This window comes from Pseudophryne corroboree, chromosome 11, assembly GCF_028390025.1.
Source record: "Pseudophryne corroboree isolate aPseCor3 chromosome 11, aPseCor3.hap2, whole genome shotgun sequence".
NCBI classification, from domain to species: Eukaryota; Metazoa; Chordata; class Amphibia; order Anura; family Myobatrachidae; genus Pseudophryne; species Pseudophryne corroboree.
The window spans coordinates 111,970,500-111,991,086 of NC_086454.1; the positions used below are offsets into that span (position 1 = coordinate 111,970,500).

General features: G+C 46.0%; 1 protein-coding gene across 1 annotated transcript in view; it reads left to right on the forward strand.

Annotated features, from left to right (window-relative positions):
• Positions 1-20,587, forward strand: part of LOC134969044 (mucin-2-like) — a 695,488-nt gene that overhangs the window by 141,049 nt on the left and 533,852 nt on the right. The window contains exons 13-15 of the mRNA XM_063944753.1: positions 1,063-1,227; positions 4,010-4,104; positions 13,147-13,273. Of these exons, the coding sequence (XP_063800823.1) occupies positions 1,063-1,227; positions 4,010-4,104; positions 13,147-13,273 (387 nt within the window). The remainder of the gene's footprint in view (positions 1-1,062; positions 1,228-4,009; positions 4,105-13,146; positions 13,274-20,587) is intronic.

Consider the following 20,587-nt stretch of genomic DNA (forward strand, 5'->3'; position numbering starts at 1 on the left):
GGGGTGGAGAGTGAGCGAGGGAGGGAGTCATGGGAGAGAGAGATTAGAACAAATAGAGGGAGACATGGGGAGAGAGAGAGATCAGGGCAGATAGAGAGGGAGACATGGGAGAGTGAGAGACCATGGCAGAGTAAGAGGGAGACATGGGAGGGAGAGAGAGAGAGAGAGAGAGAGAGAGAGAGAGAGAGAGAGAGAGAGAGACAGAGAGGGACACATGGGAATGAGAGAGAGAGAGAGAGAGAGAGAGGAGCATGGGGAAAGAGAGGGAGAGACATGGGGAAGAAGAGAGAGGTATGGAGGAGAGAGGCATTGGGAGAGAGACAGGGACCTAGGGGTGAGAGAGAGGGCATGGGGAGATAGAGAGAGAGAGGTAGGGAGGCATGGGGAGGGAGAGTGTGTGGCATAGGGAAATAGGGAGGCATGGGGAGAGAGAGAGAGAGAGAGGTAGACATGGGGAGAAGGTTCACTCCAAGTTCTATGGGTCACTGAGACTCAGCTTTGCCAGGTGAGAAACATTGTCATGGAGAAACACATACCTGTCCTGCCACCGGACCCCCGCTGCTGTCCACTCCAGTGCTCTCCAGCTGCTGCTCCCAGTACAGAAACCACAGACCCACGTTGGGCAGGAAGAGCAGGGCAGCCAGTCCCAGTCCCACCACCTGTAGCAGCTTCTTCTACTTCCACCACATGGGAAGCCCATGCCTCTCTGCTCCCCCCATCTCACACATTCTGCACTCTGGAGCTGCATGCCTGACAGCCAGGATACAGGTGACGGCACTGCACCCAACAGCGGCGCCCGGGAGAAGGGGGGAAACAATTCCGCTGCATAGTGCCTGCGCCATGTGGTCAACTCCTCCCCAGCTGGAGGAGATCGGGAGTGGCTTGCTGTAGGGTAGTGTGTCATGGTGGTGTGCTGGTCAGCAGCGTCCCCTCTATCAGGTCTGATGGGGCGCCCAGGGCACGTGCCCTGCTTGCCCCGTGCTAGTTACGCCACTGTATACAGTACATGATGACCTGTTGATTAACTAAACTGTTGCTCTCTCTTGTGTTTCTAACATTCAGGTCTGTGTGGAAATTTTAATGATAAACAGTCTGATGACTACATTACACCAAATGGATTGTCAGTACAAGATTTGGGCATTTTTGCAAATTCCTGGAAGAGTGATCAAACCTGTACAAAAGGCACTGCAAACATCATCGATCCCTGTTCCATTAACATTCAAAAAGGTGAACAAAATAGCATGTTAAAATAACTTTTAGTGCAAAAATTGCATCTCAAATTAAGCAGTGTCTATGTAGACATTCCTGTCATCAGAATATACTTAGGTATTTTAAAGATAGGTGTTTTGTTCAATATAAATAAGTATTTAAGATTTTTGAGGTATACCGATGTACATGCTTAATTTGCATTTACAAAAGTGAAGAGAAAACACAGTTTGGAGTTTCAATTCTGTAATTTTGTCCCTCAAGAATCCATTGAGTAGATACGTGAGTAACGTACACTATAGACAGATAGGTTGAGATTCAAATGTTTCAAAAGTTGGGTGTCTGTTTTTTTCCTGTCTATTAGATAGGAAAAAACAGACACCCAACTGACTTTTCAAACATTTGAATCTCCCCCATAGAATGAAGAAGCTGCCCATAGCAACCATTTCCCTTCGTAACACGTTTCCCATTCTGTGGGTATTTTGGATGTGTATGCAGGGAACTCATCGCATGCAAGTGTCTGATGGTTTTTCTCTGCACATGCATCCGTGCGGCAGTGCACATACAGCTTAATGGTTACCACACAGAGAGATCCATGCAAATTTGATGGCCATTTCTGGGTAGCAACTAGTGGGTAAGGGGTTAGGGCGGTTACCAGTCGTTGGCATGTCCCGGGTGTGTCAATGTCAGCAAATGCATCTAAAGACTTACAGTAGTTGCAATGACACGGGTAGCCATGGTCATTCGGATGTTCTGCGCCTTTCATAGGCAAGTACAATGTCTGATGGTCCAGCAAATGTATAATTACTGTCTGCCACCAGAACAGAAGTAAACTTTTGGCCTCAGTTAGACTTAGAGCTATGACAATTTTATAAAAAAAAAATAATTAGAAAACAAAACACATTCACATTATTAGCTTACAAGGTCATAGCTTCTATTGATTACAATACCATTGGTTGCAAAGAAGTCACTGAAATCAGCTCTTGAGATCCAAACTCTAATAAAATGGTGTCAGTGTATCTCCACCGTAATGCAGTTTAAGTTGTGGAGACGCACATTCCCTAATTTAACATAGATTTAGACCCTCCCGTACAGAATACATCCAGGCAGGATGATTTAGCTATAACCCTACAGGGAAAGTCCTCCATAGATATCTATTGTGCCTGATACATATGGCACTGCAGAAATTCTATTCTGCCAATGCTGCACCTCCCTGTTGCAGGAAAAGTTAGTGAATCCTTTAAACAACTCAATGTCAAATAAAGAAACAAAGTAAATAAAGTATGGGTGGGAATCCAAGATTGATAGAGGGAGAACATTCTAGAACAGTGTTTATACAGTGTATCAATGTAAGTAAAAGACTGAAACTTATAAATGTACAAATATGAAACATGAAATCGTGATATTTCCCAACATCTTTTTGCTCTCTCATGTCTTATTTAAGACATAAATGTATTTTCATCAAGCATTATTTTAGGAGAAAAATTAAAAATGTTTAATACATTATGTAAGTACAAGAGGTTTTGTAGTAAAATCACAGAAAAATAGCATCTTTTTCTGAGGTTTACTGCATCTAGCATATGTTTTTTCCTGCACAGGCCAGCATGGACTATTTGTATTTTCCTGTGGGGGCCAATGTGGACTGTTTGCTTTTACCTTTGGGGACCAGTGTGGATTGGTTGTTTTTTTCTATAAAATATGTAAACTTTAAATATATTTTGATATTTTTTATATATTTTATTTATTTTAAAAAAAACTGATAGTGTACCATGGCAATTTTAAAATCTTGTTCAGTGTGCTGCAAGTTGAAAAAGTTTAAAAATCACTTGGCTAGACTTTAAAGTGACATTTTGACATTTTCTCACAAAGATCATTGGAGACCACAGTCCCACAAATGATGTGCTTGTAAGCACTTTCCAAAGACCGAAACTGGTCATACACCTATGAATTGGCAATTCAGTTTAATTGTTCATTCCTAATATCAAATTATATGCCATAACTATTAGCGACTATCTATGCCAACACACAGCCTTTACATGGTTTCTTCTTTTTTTCTTTCAGTTTTATGATCTGGCATTTTTGCTATATTTTCTTTTTCTACCTTTCTACCACTTTTCTACCACTGATTTTCTACCTTTCTACCACTTCCTGCCGATTTTCTATTGGACAAAATCTACCACATGCAAGAAGCTGCTTTGGCTCCTCTAATTCTGGTTTGCCTACATCTCCGATGGTGGGCAGCCTGCGGATGTGTAGGATCTGTTCTGTGCATGTGCAGAACAGGTCCTGTGTCATTGGACGCAGTGCCCCCATAGCTACAGCCTGTCACCATTTGGGGGCGGGGATTCCAAAGACGCAGCAGCGATGTGCATTACGTCCATCTCTGATTGAAGCTCATAATTGTCCCATTTGTTTTGTATGACTGTCCGAAAGGTCTCGTTGTAAATCATACCCTATTATATCAATAGCATGCACTGTGATTAGAGGCATGATTGGGTAGATAATAAAGGGATGAAGATAAATCAGGGGCTTGGCTATGTGAGCCTGATTTTTTATTTTATTTTTATGATTGAATGTTAGGAGTAGCATTTATTTGTTACATTATTGTTTTATCTTTCCCATTAATATTGTGTCATAAACCAACAGGGTGCTGAGTCTGTTAAATGCACCTTCATTATTAATTTTTATTTCTGCCTGAGCAATGCATTTCCCAGCCTTACATATATTTGAAATTGCAGACATACACATTTGAATAAAATTAAACAATAGCTTGTTTGTGATATAATATTGTTTTGCCACACAGAATCATATGCAGAATTATGGTGTTCCAAGTTGACTTCAAGAAATTCGTATTTCGCAGCCTGCCATTCTGTAGTTAATCCAACATACTACTATGAGGTATATTATTTGTAATCTACAGTATATTTAATACCGTGAATGCAAAGAGGAAATTATATACAGTATAAAAGATGTTTACTAAAGTCTGCAAATTATATTTGATTCTTTTAAATCCCATTTCAACTGTATTACTTTACACTCCTATTTTTTTAAGTATCGGATATGTATTCTTCATATCATATGTATTAAATATCTTTGATAATTGTAGATGTATTCATTTTAAAAATGAAAACATTGTTTAATAGAAATACAATAGCAATAAAAATGTGTAGGGCTAGCTTTTTTCAGTTAATTTTATAAATTTCCTTTTTTTTAAACAATGGATATTTCCCTTTGATGTGACACATTAATATTAAATAATATTAGTATTCAATTGTTTAGGCACTAGTATATAAGTATAGCATTATTGGACAGGGCTTGTGCATACCCTAGTATTGTGAATGTCATCTAAAAAGCTTTCATTTTAACATCAGAAATGTTATGATACTGTATGTTTGGATCTATTCAATCCAAAGAATCTACAACTAATATGTAACAGGGTTTGCCTGGAACTGGTCAAAACTAGAAATCTCATAATTCTAATCGTGCATATACAATATTTTCTAATAATAATAATATTGTTATTTATTTATATGTGGCCACAAGGGTTCCGCAGTGCCTGACAGAGTACATATACAGATGAGCAAACAAGAAAACAACAACTTACTGTAGAAAACAATCTTGGACAATTACATGGTATATAAACATTGCAGCATAAGGGGAGAGGACACTGAAATAATGATCAAGATGCAGAAACCGAGGGTCAGGTGCCATTTTAGGGAGTGGAAAATAGTCTAAAAGAGTGAAAAGCACATGAGGGGAGAGGGCCCTGGTCGTGAAAGCTTACATCCTGAAGGGGGTGGGGGGTAGACAGGGGTGACACAGATGGGGTAGAAATGAGCAAGTAACAGAAAGTGAGGATGAGAGATGGCTGGGTTTGATAAAAGAACTGGGTCTTGAGAGCCTGTTTAAAGTTATGCGGAGAAGTGGAGCGTCTGATTGGGAAAAGTAGAGAATTTCAGATATAGGGAGCACCACGGTCAAAATCTTGGAGGCATGAATCGGAGGAAGTAATCAATTGGCAGGAAAGGCAGCGTGTATTTGTGGAGCAAAGAAGGCAGGTAGGAGTGTAAAGGGAGATAAGGCAGATATCTAAATGGGAGAGGAATGGGTAAGGGCTTTGTACAGGTAAATGAGTGTGAGAGGCTTGAATTAGATTTGGTAGGGAAGGAGAGCCAGTAAAGGGCTTGTAAGAGATGAGAGGTGGATGTAGAAAGTTTGGAGAGGAAGATGAGCCAGAGCATTGAGGGTAGATTGGAATAGAAATAAGAATTTGTTAGGGAGGCCAGACAGGAGGAGATTACAGTAGTTCATTCCATCCTTAGTAGCATCCTGGATCAGAAAGGGTCTGATCCTGGAAATATTTTTGAGATGGAAACGGCAGGACTGCGAGAGTTACTGAATGTGTGGTTTGAAGGAGAGGGAGAAGTTAAGGATAACTCCAAGAAAGCCTACTTGAGGGCTAATCAATAGTGAAATTGTGGGAGGTGAGGTTACACGGGAGGGTGGAAAGATGATCAGCTCAGTCTTAGACATGCTATGTTTAAGAAAGCGCTGGGACATCCAAGAAGAGATACAGTAGCAGAAAGACAGCTGGAGATATGAGTGAGGAGAGAGGTCAGGGGAGAAAAGGTAGATTTGAGTATCAACAGCATAGAGATGAAATTGGATGTCGAATGAATGAACAAGCTCACCTAAAGAGAATGTATGTTTAGAGAGAGAAAAGAAGAGGTCCAAGAACAGAACTTCGGTGGACTCCTACTGTTAGGGGAAGTATTAGAGAGGTGGAGCATTGAGAGCAGACAGAGAAGGATTGGTCAGATATGTAGGAGGATATAACACAGTGGCGTCACAAGGTGGGTGCAGGGGGTGCGGCCCACACCTGTGTGTCACCCGCCGAGTGGTGACACCAAAATACCAGCTCTTGCTCAGTGACAGGAGCTGGGAACTGCACTGTAGCATTAGGGAGATAAGGCAGATATCTAAATGGGAGAGGAATGGGTAAGGGCTTTGTACAGGTAAATGAGTGTGAGAGGCTTGAATTAGATTTGGTAGGGAAGGAGAGCCAGTAAAGGGCTTGTAAGAGATGAGAGGTGGATGTAGAAAGTTTGGAGAGGAAGATGAGCCAGAGCATTGAGGGTAGATTGGAATAGAAATAAGAATTTGTTAGGGAGGCCAGACAGGAGGAGATTACAGTAGTTCATTCCATCCTTAGTAGCATCCTGGATCAGAAAGGGTCTGATCCTGGAAATATTTTTGAGATGGAAACGGCAGGACTGCGAGAGTTACTGAATGTGTGGTTTGAAGGAGAGGGAGAAGTTAAGGATAACTCCAAGAAAGCCTACTTGAGGGCTAATCAATAGTGAAATTGTGGGAGGTGAGGTTACACGGGAGGGTGGAAAGATGATCAGCTCAGTCTTAGACATGCTATGTTTAAGAAAGCGCTGGGACATCCAAGAAGAGATACAGTAGCAGAAAGACAGCTGGAGATATGAGTGAGGAGAGAGGTCAGGGGAGAAAAGGTAGATTTGAGTATCAACAGCATAGAGATGAAATTGGATGTCGAATGAATGAACAAGCTCACCTAAAGAGAATGTATGTTTAGAGAGAGAAAAGAAGAGGTCCAAGAACAGAACTTCGGTGGACTCCTACTGTTAGGGGAAGTATTAGAGAGGTGGAGCATTGAGAGCAGACAGAGAAGGATTGGTCAGATATGTAGGAGGATATAACACAGTGGCGTCACAAGGTGGGTGCAGGGGGTGCGGCCCACACCTGTGTGTCACCCGCCGAGTGGTGACACCAAAATACCAGCTCTTGCTCAGTGACAGGAGCTGGGAACTGCACTGTAGCATTACATGCAGCACCCAGCTCCTGTCACAGTGTAGGAGCCGACATTGTAGCCACAGCAGACTGCAGGGGCAGCCCGCATCTCTCGAACCCTCAGAGTGATAAAAATGGGTACGGGACATGAAACCATGCTCTCTCCCACAAAAACACGCCCATCCCCCTTTTTCTGGCACATGCCGCAGGTGGATGGACTGCCATACTGGGTGTCAGTTTTGTAAGTGACACCTCTGATATCACAACATGTAAATGTATAGTATTCAAAAATATGTTTTCTCTATCGTCCTAGTGGATGCTGGGGTTCCTGAAAGGACCATGGGGGATAGCGGCTCCGCAGGAGACAGGGCACAAAAAGTAAAGCTTTAGGATCAGGTGGTGTGCACTGGCTCCTCCCCCTATGACCCTCCTCCAAGCCTCAGTTAGATTTTTGTGCCCGGCCGAGAAGGGTGCAATCTAGGTGGCTCTCCTAAAGAGCTGCTTAGAAAAGTTTAGCTTAGGTTTTTTATTTTACAGTGAGTCCTGCTGGCAACAGGATCACTGCAACGAGGGACTTAGGGGAGAAGAAGTGAACTCACCTGCGTGCAGGATGGATTGGCTTCTTTGGCTACTGGACATTAGCTCCAGAGGGACGATCACAGGTACAGCCTGGATGGTCACCGGAGCCTCGCCGCCGGCCCCCTTGCAGATGCTGAAACGAGAAGAGGTCCAGAATCGGCGGCAGAAGACTCCTCAGTCTTCTTAAGGTAGCGCACAGCACTGCAGCTGTGCGCCATTTCCTCTCAGCACACTTCACACGGCAGTCACTGAGGGTGCAGGGCGCTGGGAGGGGGGCGCCCTGGGAGGCAAATGAAAACCTTTTTTGGCTAAAAATACCTCACATATAGCCTCCGGGGGCTATATGGAGATATTTAACCCCTGCCAGAATCCATTAAAGAGCGGGAGACGAGCCCGCCGAAAAAGGGGCGGGGCCTATCTCCTCAGCACACAGCGCCATTTTCCCTCACAGAAAGACTGGAGGGAAGGCTCCCAGGCTCTCCCCTGCACTGCACTACAGAAACAGGGTTAAAACAGAGAGGGGGGGCACTAATTTGGCGTTAGAAATATATAAAAGATGCTATAAGGGAAAACACTTATATAAGGTTGTCCCTATATAATTATAGCGTTTTTGGTGTGTGCTGGCAAACTCTCCCTCTGTCTCTCCAAAGGGCTAGTGGGTCCTGTCCTCTATCAGAGCATTCCCTGTGTGTGTGCTGTGTGTCGGTACGCGTGTGTCGACATGTATGAGGACGATGTTGGTGAGGAGGCGGAGCAATTGCCTGTAATGGTGATGTCACTCTCTAGGGAGTCGACACCGGAATGGATGGCTTATTTAGGGAATTACGTGATAATGTCAACACACTGCAAGGTCGGTTGACGACATGAGACGGCCGACAAACAATTAGTACCGGTCCAGACGTCTCAGAAACACCGTCAGGGGTTTTAAAACGCCCGTTTACTTTAGTCGGTCGACACAGACACAGACACGGACACTGAATCCAGTGTCGACGGTGAATAAACAAACGTATTCCTTATTAGGGCCACACGTTAAGGGCAATGAAGGAGGTGTTACATATTTCTGATACTACAAGTACCACAAAAGAGGGTATTATGTGGGATGTGAAAAAACTACCGTAGTTTTTCCTGAATCAGATAAATTAAATGAAGTGTGTGATGATGCGTGGGTTCCCCCCGATAGAAAATTATGGGCGGTATACCCTTTCCCGCCAGAAGTTAGGGCGCGTTGGGAAACACCCCTTAGGGTGGATAAGGCGCTCACACGCTTATCAAAACAAGTGGCGGTACCGTCAATAGATAGGGCCGTCCTCAAGGAGCCAGCTGACAGGAGGCTGGAAAATATCATAAAAAGTATATACACACATACTGGTGTTATACTGCGACCAGCGATCGCCTCAGCCTGGATGTGCAGAGCTGGGGTGGCTTGGTCGGATTCCCTGACTAAAAATATTGATACCCTTGACAGGGACAGTATTTTATTGACTATAGAGCATTTAAAGGATGCATTTTCTATATATGCGAGATGCACAGAGGGATATTTGCACTCTGGCATCAAGAGTAAGTGCGATGTCCATATCTGCCAGAAGATGTTTATGGACACGACAGTGGTCAGGTGATGCAGATTCCAAACGGCACAAAGGTGTATTGCCGTATAAAGGAAGAGGAGTTATTTGGGGTCGGTCCATCGGACCTGGTGGCCACGGCAACTGCTGGAAAATCCACCGTTTTTACCCTAAGTCACATCTCTGCAGAAAAAGACACCGTCTTTTCAGCCTCAGTCCTTTCGTCCCTATAAGAGTCATATCTGCCCAGGGATAGAGGAAAGGGAAGAAGACTGCAGCAGGCAGCCCATTCCCAGGAACAGAAGCGTTCCACCGCTTCTGCCAAGCTCTCAGCATGACGCTGGGACCGTACAGGACCCCTGGATCCTACATGTAGTATCCCAGGGGTACAGATTGGAATGTCGAGACGTTTCCCCTTCGCAGGCTCCTGAAGTCTGGTTTACCAAGGTCTCCCTCCGACAAGGAGGCAGTATGGGAAACAATTCACAAGCTGTATTCCCAGCAGGTGATAATCAAATTACCCCTCCTACAACAAGAAAAGGGGTATTATTCCATATTATATTGTGGTACTGAAGCCAGAAGGCTAGGTGAGACCTATTCTAAATCTAAAAAAATTTGAACACTTACAAAGGTTCAAATCAAGATGGAGTCACTCAGAGCAGTGATAACGAACCAGGAAGAAGGGGACTATATAGTGTCCCGAGACATCAGGGATGCTTACCTCCATGTCCAAAATTTGCCCTTCTCACTAAGGGTACCTCAGGTTCGTGGTACAGAACTGTCACTATCAGTTTCAGACGCTGCCGTTTGGATTGTCCACGGCACCCCGGGTCTTTACCAAGGTAATGGCCGAAATGATGATTCTTCTTCGAAGAAAAGGCGTCTTAATTATCCCTTACTTGGACGATCTCCTGATAAGGGCAAAGTCCAGGGAACAGTTGGAGGTCGGAGTAGCACTATCTCGGATACTGCTACAACAGCACGGGTGGATTCTAAATATTCCAAAATCGCAGCTGATCCCGACGACAAGTCTGCTGTGCCTAGGGATGATTCTGGACACAGTCCAGAAAAAGGTGTTTCTCCCGGAAGAGAAAGCCAGGGAGTTATCCGAGCTAGTCAGGAACCTCCTAAAATCAGTGCATCATTGCACAAGGGTCCTGGTAAAGATGGTGACTTCCTACGAAGCAATTCCATTCGGCAGATTTCACGCAAGAATTTTTCAGTGTGATCTGCTGGACAAATGGTCCGGATCGCATCTTCAGATGCATCAGCGGATAACCCTATATCCAAGGACAAGGGTGTCTCTCCTGTGGTGGTTACAGAGTGCTCATCTTCTAGAGGGCCGCAGATTCGGCATTCAGGATTGGATGCTGGTGACCACGGAGGCCAGCCCGAGAGGCTGGGGAGCAGTCACACAAGGAAAAAATTTCCAGGGAGTGTGATCAAGTCTGGAGACTTTTCTCCACATAAATATACTGGAGCTAAGGGTAAATTTATAATACTCTAAGCTTAGCAAGACCTCTGCTTCAAGGTCAGCCGGTATTGATCCAGTGGGAAAAACATCACGGCAGTCGCCCACGTAAATAGACAGGGCGGCACAAGAAGCAGGAGGGCAATGGCAAAAACTGCAAGGACTTTTCGCTGGGCGGAAAATCATGTGATAGCACTGTCAGCAGTGTTTCATTCCGGGAATGGAAACTGGGAAGCAGACTTCCTCAGCAGGCACGACCTCCACCCGGCAGAATGGAAACTTCATCGGGAAGTTTTCCACATGATTGTAAACCGTTGGGAAATACCAAAGGTGGACATGATGGCGTCCCGTCTGAACAAAAAACGGGACAGGTATTGCGCCAGGTTAAGAGACCCTCAGGCAATAGCTGTGGACGTTCTGGTAACACCATGGATGTACCAGTCGGTGTATGTGTTCCATCCTCTGCTTCTCATACCTAAGGTACTGAGACTTATAAGACGTAGAGGAGTAAGAACTATACTCATGGCTCCGGATTGGCCAAGAAGGACTTGGTACCCGGAACTTCAAGAGATGCTCACAGAGGACTTATGGCCTCTGCCGCTAAGAAGGGACTTGTTTCAGCAAGTACCATGTCTGTTCCAAGACTTACCGCAGCTGCGTTTGACGGCATGGCGGTGGAACGCCGGATCCTAAGGGAAAAAGGCATTCCGGAAGAGGTCATTCCTACCCTGGTCAAAGCCAGAAAGGAGGTGACCGCACAACATTATCACCACATGTGGCAAAAATATGTTGCGTGGTGTGAGGCCAGAAAGGCCCCACGAAGAAATTTCAACTCGGTCGATTCCTGCATTTCCTGCAAACAGGAGTGTCTATGGGCCTCAAATTGGGGTCCATTAAGGTTCAAATTTCGGCCCTGTCGATTTTCTTCCAGAAAGAAGTGGCTTCAGTTCCTGAAGTCCAGAAGTTTGTCAAGGGAGTATTGCATATACAACCCCCTTTTGTGCCTCCAGTGGCACTGTGGGATCTCAACGTAGTTCTGGGATTCCTCAAATCACATTGGTTTAAAACCAGTCAAATCTGTGGATTTGAAGCATCTCACATGAAAAGTGACCATGCTCTTGGCCCTGGCCTGGACCAGGCGAGTGTCAAATTGGTGGTTTTTTTCTCAAAAAAGCCCATATCTGGTTGTCCATTTGGACAGGGCAGAGCTGCGGACTCGTCCCCAGTTCTCTCCCTAAGGTGGTGTCAGTGTTTCACCTGAACCAGCTTATTTTGGTGCCTTGCGCCTACTAGGGACTTGGAGGACTCCAGGTTGCTAGATGTTGTCAGGGCCCTGTAAATATAGGTTCCAGGACGGCTGGAGTCAGGAAAACTGACTTGCTGTTATCCTGTATGCACCCAACAAACTGGGTGCTCTTGCTTCTAAGCAGACTATTGCTAGTTGGATGTGTAATACAATTCAGCTTGCACATTCTGTGGCAGGCCTGCCACAGCCAAAATATGTAAATGCCCATTCCACAAGGAAGGTGGGCTTATCTTGGGCGGCTGCCCGAGGGGTCTCGGCTTTACAACTTTGCCGAGCGGCTATTTAGTCAGGGGCAAACACGTTGGTAAAATCCTACAAATTTGATACCCTGGCTAAGGAGGACCTGGAGTTCTCTCATTCGGTGCTGCAGAGTCATCCGCACTCTCCCGCCCGTTTGGGAGCTTTGGTATTATCCCCATGGTCCTTTCAGGAACCCCAGCATCCACTAGGACGATAGAGAAAATAAGAATTTACTTACCGATAATTCTATTTCTCGGAGTCCGTAGTGGATGCTGGGCGCCCATCCCTAGTGCGGATTATCTGCAATACTTGTACATAGTTACAAAAATCGGGTTATTATTGTTGTGAGCCATCTTTTCAGAGGCTCCGCTGTTATCATACTGTTAACTGGGTTCAGATCACAGGTTGTACAGTGTGATTGGTGTGGCTGGTATGAGTCTTACCCGGGATTCAAAATCCTTCCTTATTGTGTACGCTCGTCCGGGCACAGTATCCTAACTGAGGCTTGGAGGAGGGTCATAGGGGGAGGAGCCAGTGCACACCACCTGATCCTAAAGCTTTACTTTTTGTGCCCTGTCTCCTGCGGAGCCGCTATCCCCCATGGTCCTTTCAGGAACCCCAGCATCCACTACGGACTCCGAGAAATAGAATTATCGGTAAGTAAATTCTTATTATTTGTTCTCTAGTGAAAAATAATATACCCATAGTAAATATTAAATACATCAATAACACATTTAGGGGCAGATTAATAAATACATATTATTCAACTCGAAATGACACTATTGACTTTGAGAGTTGTAAACATCTTATTGCACTTTACAACCTTTCAACCTTAATAAAATTTGTGGTTGCTACTTAATCTTTATAAAATTATCTGTTTCTCTGTACAAGGTTTGACACTTTGCCCCAGCACTGTGGCAGTTGCTAATTTGTGTAATAAATTTTATCTTGTTTCCTCTTTGTAGAAATGCTTGTATGACACGTGTTTGTGCAGGAAGTCAGAGGATTGTTTATGTGCAGTATTTTCAAGCTATGTCCGAGCTTGTACTGAGCATGGAATCATCATTAATAATTGGAGACAAAACATATGTGGTGAGTGCCAGGAGTTGCCTTTTATGTACTGTAGGTTGTTTCACAGACCCATCCCCTAACAGGTGTTGGGTATGGGATACTGGCGGCTGGGATCCCGGCAGAATGCCAGCAGCGGGGCGAGCGCTAGGAAGCCCATTGCGGGCTCGCTGTGCTTGCCACACTGCGGGATCGGTGGTTTGCTGCGCTCAACACAGGTTCTATTCCTCCTCTATGGGTGTCGTGGACACCCACAAGTGGGAATAGCCGTTAGCCGGGATTGTCAGCCGTCGGGATTCCGGCGTCTTGACCGCCGGGATCCCAACTGCCGGCAATGTAACTGTACCCCCCTAACAGACCTATGGCAAGAACATTCAAAAGGCACTCAAAAATGATGCAGGTTATGTGGGCAGGAAAAATTGCTTGTTTTTGCTCAAAGCCCATGAGCGTTGTTTTGCTGCTGTAATTACCTGCTACTGTAAATTTAATGGAATCTTGTGCTTTCAAAATACTTTTAGCATAAAACGGGATCTAAAGGCCCATACACACTTGACGATGCACACGTCGTTAATGACCGTCGTTAACGACTTCCCTTGAACTTCCCTTGAACAGCTGAGCAAACGACATGAGCATACACACTACCAATGACCAAAGACCAAAGACCATTCATCGTTGAAGCATCAAAGCTGAACAGTTTATTAAAATAATGAGCTGGGAACAGGGCTGGTGAAGAGTGGCTTGGTCGTTGGTCGTTCACACCATACACATTCAGCGACGTCTCTGGTCGGTAACGACCATAGTGGAAATTGAGCATACATGCTCCACAGATAAGCGAGGGTCGTTAACGATGCATACACACTTGACGATATAATGAGCGACGTCGTTGATGAGGGCTGAAATGAACAACGTCGCTCATTTTATCGTCAAGTGTGTATGGGCCTTAAGTGTAATATAGTAGTATGCTGTATGAGTGGAATATTTAAAAATAAATAAACAGATATGTATGTATCCTGTGTATATAATATGAGGTAAATAATATAATTTACATATATGTGGTGGTATGTACATTGTGTAGGGGTAAATACAATTAATGTTGATTTTAAGGTTTCACAGTGCATTTAAGAGGTTAAAGTCCTTGTGCTCCTAACTGTTAATCACCCATTGGGGTTAGGACACTACCAGTGAGGGGATAATGAGAGCTGTGACTGTAGCTGACCTCAGAGTGGGTTAGGACATCACCTCAGAGTGGGTTAGGACACTACCAGTGAGGGGATAATGAGAGCTGTGACTGTAGTTGACAGACCGACTGCTGATCTCCCTCTAAAGGCCCATCCACACTTGCCGATAAAAAGAGCGACGTCGCTCATTTTCCCCCTTTCTGAGCGACGTCGCTCATTTTATTTGCAAGTGTGTATGCCGGCAGCGTCGAACGATGTGCAGCCCCGCGGGTCAGTAATGACTGTTGCTGTCAGCATTGCATGCAAGCTCTATCTGACTGTCGTCCAGGAACTGCATGCACGGCCAGCGGTTGCGCGACGTCACTGAGTTCCTGGGCAGCCGCTGTAAACTTGTTGTAAATGCTGCGGACCGGACTTGGGAGAGTGCAGCCAGTGAAGGCGTAAGGTGTGCGGTGAGGCGGGACAGAGATAGGGCCGGTGAGGTGGTGTAACCAGCAGCCTGGAGATGTTGGTTGTGCTAGTGTAACACAGAAAATGGCTCCCTGCTGACCACAAATATCATACCTCCAACTGTACTGTTTTGGTAAAGTATCTTTTTTATGGTGTGTACCTGCCAAAAAGGGACCCTTTCCTAATTTGTACCAGTTTTCATGTGTAAAATGTTGGAGGGTATGCAATATCAGTGCCGGACTAAGGAGCTTGGAGATTGGCCACAGCAGCAGTGGCCAGTTGGGGGAGCAGCCAGCGCTGAGAGTGACAGGTGGCCCAGTGTATGGTGAAACTTGCACACAAACTCTGCACCCAGGCATCGTTTGTTTAGGTGGCCAGTAGGGATTACATTATACAGGATACCAGATATACACAGTAGTTCTATGTAGGATGTACACTGTTTATTAACTATTCAGAAACACTAATAACTAGTGAGTTCCTTTTATCCAACAACCAATACCTGCGTGACTAGCTGCATCTGTAGCTGTAAGCTAAAAGTGGTTTGCAGTTTTCTTTATATGGATAACTCAAGCTCAACAGCATAGTAACTTCACGGAGAGTGTGTAATAGCTAGAACTAAAGTAAGAGGTACACGCAAATAAGCCTGTACTGTACCTTATTGTGGACATATGGCACTATTCCGCATCAAATCAACTACAGTCTTTCAGCAGGTTCCTTATTATCCTAACTACTAAAGAGACAAAGCCGGAGGATAATACCTTCTTTTTTGGATGTTAGCTTACCTGAAACTCTTTGCAAATTCTCACTCTGGACAAAAGCTCCAAAGTAACTTTCTTTCTCTTACGTCCTAGAGGATGCTGGGGTCCACATTAGTACCATGTGGTATAGACGGGTCCACTAGGAGCCATTGGCACTTTAAGAGTTTGAGAGTGTGGGCTGGCTCCTCTCCCTATGCCCCTCAAACCAAATTCAGTTTAGAAAATGTGCCCGGAGGAGCCGGTCAAAGCTAGGGGAGCTCCAACTGCCTCCCTGCTTCGAGGGACTAAGGGGGAGTAGTGTCCACCCTGCGGGGTCTGAGCCACTATCTCCGCTGACAGGACACGGAGCTCCTGAGGGTATTGAACGTTCCCCGCCACAGGGGATCGCTCTCCCCGGCAGTATTCTGCCACCCCCTTACAGATCAGTGGCGAGTTAGTCATCGCCCCCCCTGGCAAGCGGGGAGCCGGTGTGAAGATGGCGGCAACAGAGTCTCAGCGGTATACAGAGCGGCGCTGTGAGGGGTGCCCTGAGCCAGCGCCTACACCCTACACTGACCACCAACCTGTCAGGGTCCCAGGATCGCTGCCAACACTTTTCCTCAGGCCAGTTTAATCTTCAGAAGAGCGGGAAGCAGCGCCATGAAAGGGGGTGGAGCTTCTCCTCAGAGCGGACCCAGCAGCATTCAGCGTCATTTTCCTGCCTGCAGAAGCGTTGTCAGTGAGAGCAGTCCCTTTAAATCAACTCCAGCTATCTTTTACGGTACCAGGGGGTTGTAGAAGGGGGGGAGGCTGTATATCAATACTGTGCTACCTATTAAGGTACACAGTAAGCGCTGATTAGGGGTCTCCCTATCTAATAGCGCTGTGTGTGGGTTGGCTCCAGTCTCTGTGTCTCTCTTGCCATTCTTGGGGGGGAAACTCTGTCTGCCCTTCCCTGTGTGTGTGGAGTGTCTGTGGTCTCCATTAAGCTATGTCCAGGGACTCTGTGTCATATGCTGCAGAGGATATGTCCTCTCAAGATGATCCCATTCCATGTAATCAGGATTGCATTGTGTTAGCGCAGATACCAGCAAGGCAGCCTGAGTGGTTATCCTCTATTAAAACTATGATTTCTCAGATTACTAATAGGGTTGCGCAGAATGATTCTGCAACTCAGGTTTTACAGAACTCTATGTCAGTTTGGTCTGGTTCTGTTACCGCAGGGCCCCCTACTGTATGTTCCCACAAATGTGCTCTTGCCTAGATTATGCAAGATGACACAGATACCGATTCTGACACAGCAGACGGTGATGGAGATGTGCTGAGGGGGGCGGCGTCTCTTGCAAAAGGGGTGCAGTTGATGATAGAGGCAATTAGAGATGTGTTGAACATTGCTGATACAACACCTGAGCAGGTTGAGGAGGCTTAGTTCACTGACAATAAGAAAGCCTTGCTAACCTTCCCTGCGTCTAAAGAATTAAATGCTATATTTGAGAAAGCCTGGGAAAACTCAGAGAAAAAAATTCCAGATCCCAAGAAAGGTTCTGGTTACTTTTCCCTTCCCTGAGGAGGATAGGAAAAAAATCGGAAAACCCACCCATAGTTGACGCGTCTGTATCCAGACTCTCAAAAAAGGTGGTTTTACCTGTTCCAGGATCTACCACGTTAAAAGAACCGGCTGATCGCAAAATTGACACTACGCTCAAATCCATATACACGGCTTCAGGGGCGATACTACGTCCTACTATTGCCTGTGCATGAATTTCCAAAGCTATAGTAAAGTGGTCAGGCATGTTACTTGAGGATTTGGATACAATGGATAAAAGTGATGTTGAATTGTTTTTACGTAACATTCAGGATTCTGCAGGATGTATGGTGGAATCCATGAAAGACCTGGGTTCCATGGCTGCAGGGATATCTTCCATGTCTGTCTCATCTTGTAGGGGACTTTGGCTGCGCCAGTGGTCTGCTGACACGGAAACCAGGAGAGGTGTGAAGACCCTACCCTACACAGGTCAGGCTCTCTTTGGGAAGCGTTGGATGCGTGGATTTCCACGGCTACAGCGGGTAAGTCTCCTTTCTTCCCTCAGCTGCACCTGCTACAAAGAAACCTTTTTCTTCAGCTGCATCACAGTCCTTTTGGGCTGCTAAAACAAGAAAGACCAAGCCGTCCAACACCTTCTTTAGAGGAGGTCGGCCAAAATCCAAGAAACCTGCTGCTGCGGGTTCCCAGGAACTGAAGCCTGCTTCAGGTACGCCAAAGTCCTTAGCATGACGGTGGACTGTGCGGCCTGGAGGTGGGGCCGGTGGGGGCGAGACTCAGGCATTTCAGTCACGTCTGGGTGTCATCCAGCCTGGACCCCTGGGTATAGGATATTGTGTCCCAGGGGTACAGGCTGGAGTTTCAAGATCTCCCTCCTCACCGATTCTTCAAATCAGGCTTGCCAGCTTTGCTGGCAGACAGGGATATCCTACAGGAAGCCATCCAGAAGTTGGTGGAGGCACAGGTCATTGTACCAGTTGCACCCCATATGCAAAACAAAGGTTACTATTCGAACCTTTTCGTGGTACCTAAACCGGATGGTTCGGTCAGGCCCATTTTTAACTTAAAAATGCCAAATCCCTTTCTGAGGGAGTTCAAGTTCAAAATGGAGTCTCTGAGGGCGGTGATATCAGGATTGGAAGAGGGGGAATTCCTGGTATCCCTGGATATCAAGGATGCGTACCTCCACATTCTGATTTGGCCGCCGCATCAAGCTTTTCTCCGATTCGCATTATAGGACAGTCATTTTCAATTCCAAGCCCTGCCATTCGGCCTCTCCACAGCACCGAGGGTATTCACCAAGGTGATGTCAGAAATGATGGTTCTCCTCCGCAGACAGGGGGTGAACATAATTCCATATCTGGACGATCTGCTGATAAAAGCATCGTTCAAGGAGAAGCTGTTGCAGTCCATTGTTCTCATGACCCATCTACTCAGGGAACACAGTTGGATCCTGAATCTTCCAAAATCACATTTGGAGCAAACCAGGAGGTTGTCCTTTCTGCGAATGATCCTCGACACGGAAGTGCAGAGGGTGTTTCTTCCAGAGGAAAAAGCGTTGGTGATACAAACAATGGTCCGGGATGTCCTGAAGCCAGCCTGGGTGTCCGTTCATCAGTGCATTCGCCTTTTGGGGAAGATGGTGGCCTCTTACGAGGCTCTGCAGTACGTGAGGTTTCATGCTCGGCCCTTCCAACTGGATCTCCTGGACAGGTGGTCGGGATCTCATCTACACATGCACCAGAGAATACGTCTGTCGCCAAAGGCCAGGATTTCACTCCTCTGGTGGCTACAATTACCTCACCTTCTGGAGGGCCGCAGGTTCGGGATTCTGGACTGGATTCTTCTATCCAAGTCTCCGGGGCTGAGGTGCAGTCACTCAAGGGGAGACCTTCCAAGGAAGGTGGTCAAGCCTGGAAGCCGGTCTGCCAATAAAATTCTGGAACAAAGAGCCGTCTACAACGGTCTTCTCCAAGCGCCCCATCTTCTGCGAGATCTGGCCATTCAAGTGCAGTCGGACAATGTAACGACAGTAGCTTACATAAACAGACAGGTCAGAACAAAGAGCAGAGCTGCAATGTCAGAGGTAACAAGAGTCATCCTCTGGGCAGAAAAACATGCATTGGCACTGTCAGCAATCTTCATTCCGGGAGTAGACAACTGGGAAGCGGACTTCATCAGCAGACACGATCTCCATCCAGGAAAGTGGGGACTCCATCCAGAGGTGTTCACGGAGGTAACAGATCTTTGGGGTGTACCTCAAATAGACATGATGGCCTCTCATCTCAACAAGAAGCTTCAGTGGTATTGTTCCAGGTCGAGGGACCCGCAAGCCGTGGTGGTAGATGCCCTAGTGACTCCGTGGGTGTTCCAGTCGGTGTACGTGTTTCCTCCACTTCCACTCATTCCAAGAGTTCTAAAAACTCATAAGGTGAACAAGAGTTCAGGCAATCCTCCTTGCTCCGGACTGGCCAAGAAGGGCTTGGTACGCGGATCTTCTGGGTCTACTGCTAGAAGAGCCGAGGCCTCTTCCTCTTCGGGAGGACCTGCTGCAGCGGGGACCGTTCGCCTATCAAGACTTACGGCTACGTTTGACGGCATGGAGGTTGAACGCCAGATATTAGCTCGGAAGGGCACTACCGAACAAGGTTATTCCTACCCTGATAAAGGCTAGGAAAGGAGTCACATCTAAACATTACCATCGTATTTGGAAAAAATATGTATATTGGGGTGAGTCCAAGAAGTTTTCTACGGTGGAGTTTCAACTAAGATGGTTTCTCCTTTTCCTGCAAGCAGGTGTGGATATGGGCCTGAGGTTGAGGTCCATAAAGGTCCAGATTTCGGCCCTATCTATTTTCTTGCAGAAACAGTTGGCTTCTCTTCCTGAGGTTCAGCTTTTTCTGAAAGGGGTTCTGCACATCCAGCCTCACTTTGTGCAGCCTACGGCACCCTGGGATCTTAATGTGGGGTTACAGTTCCTCCAATCAGATTGGTTTGAGCCTCTGCCCGAGGTTGAGGTCAAGTTTCTCACGTGGAAGGCTGTCACTTTGTTGGCCTTAGCTTCTGCTAGACATGTGTCAGAGTTGGGGGCTTTATCTTGTAAGAGCCCCTACTTGATCTTCCATGAGGATAGAGATGAGCTCCGGACACGTCAGCAGTTTCTTCCAAATGTTGTGTCAGCATTTCATATCAACCAACCAACCTATTGTTGTGCTAGTGGCTACTGACTCCTCAATTTCATCAAAGTCCTTGGATGTTGTAAGGGCTCTGAAGATCTATGTAAAGAGGACTGCTCGTCACAGGAAATCGGACTCTCTGTTCGTCCTGTATGATCTCAAGAAACTTGGGTGTCCTTCTTCTAAGCAGACTATCTCTCGCTGGATCAGGTTCACTATCCAGCATGCGTATTCTAAGGCTGGATTGCCGTGTC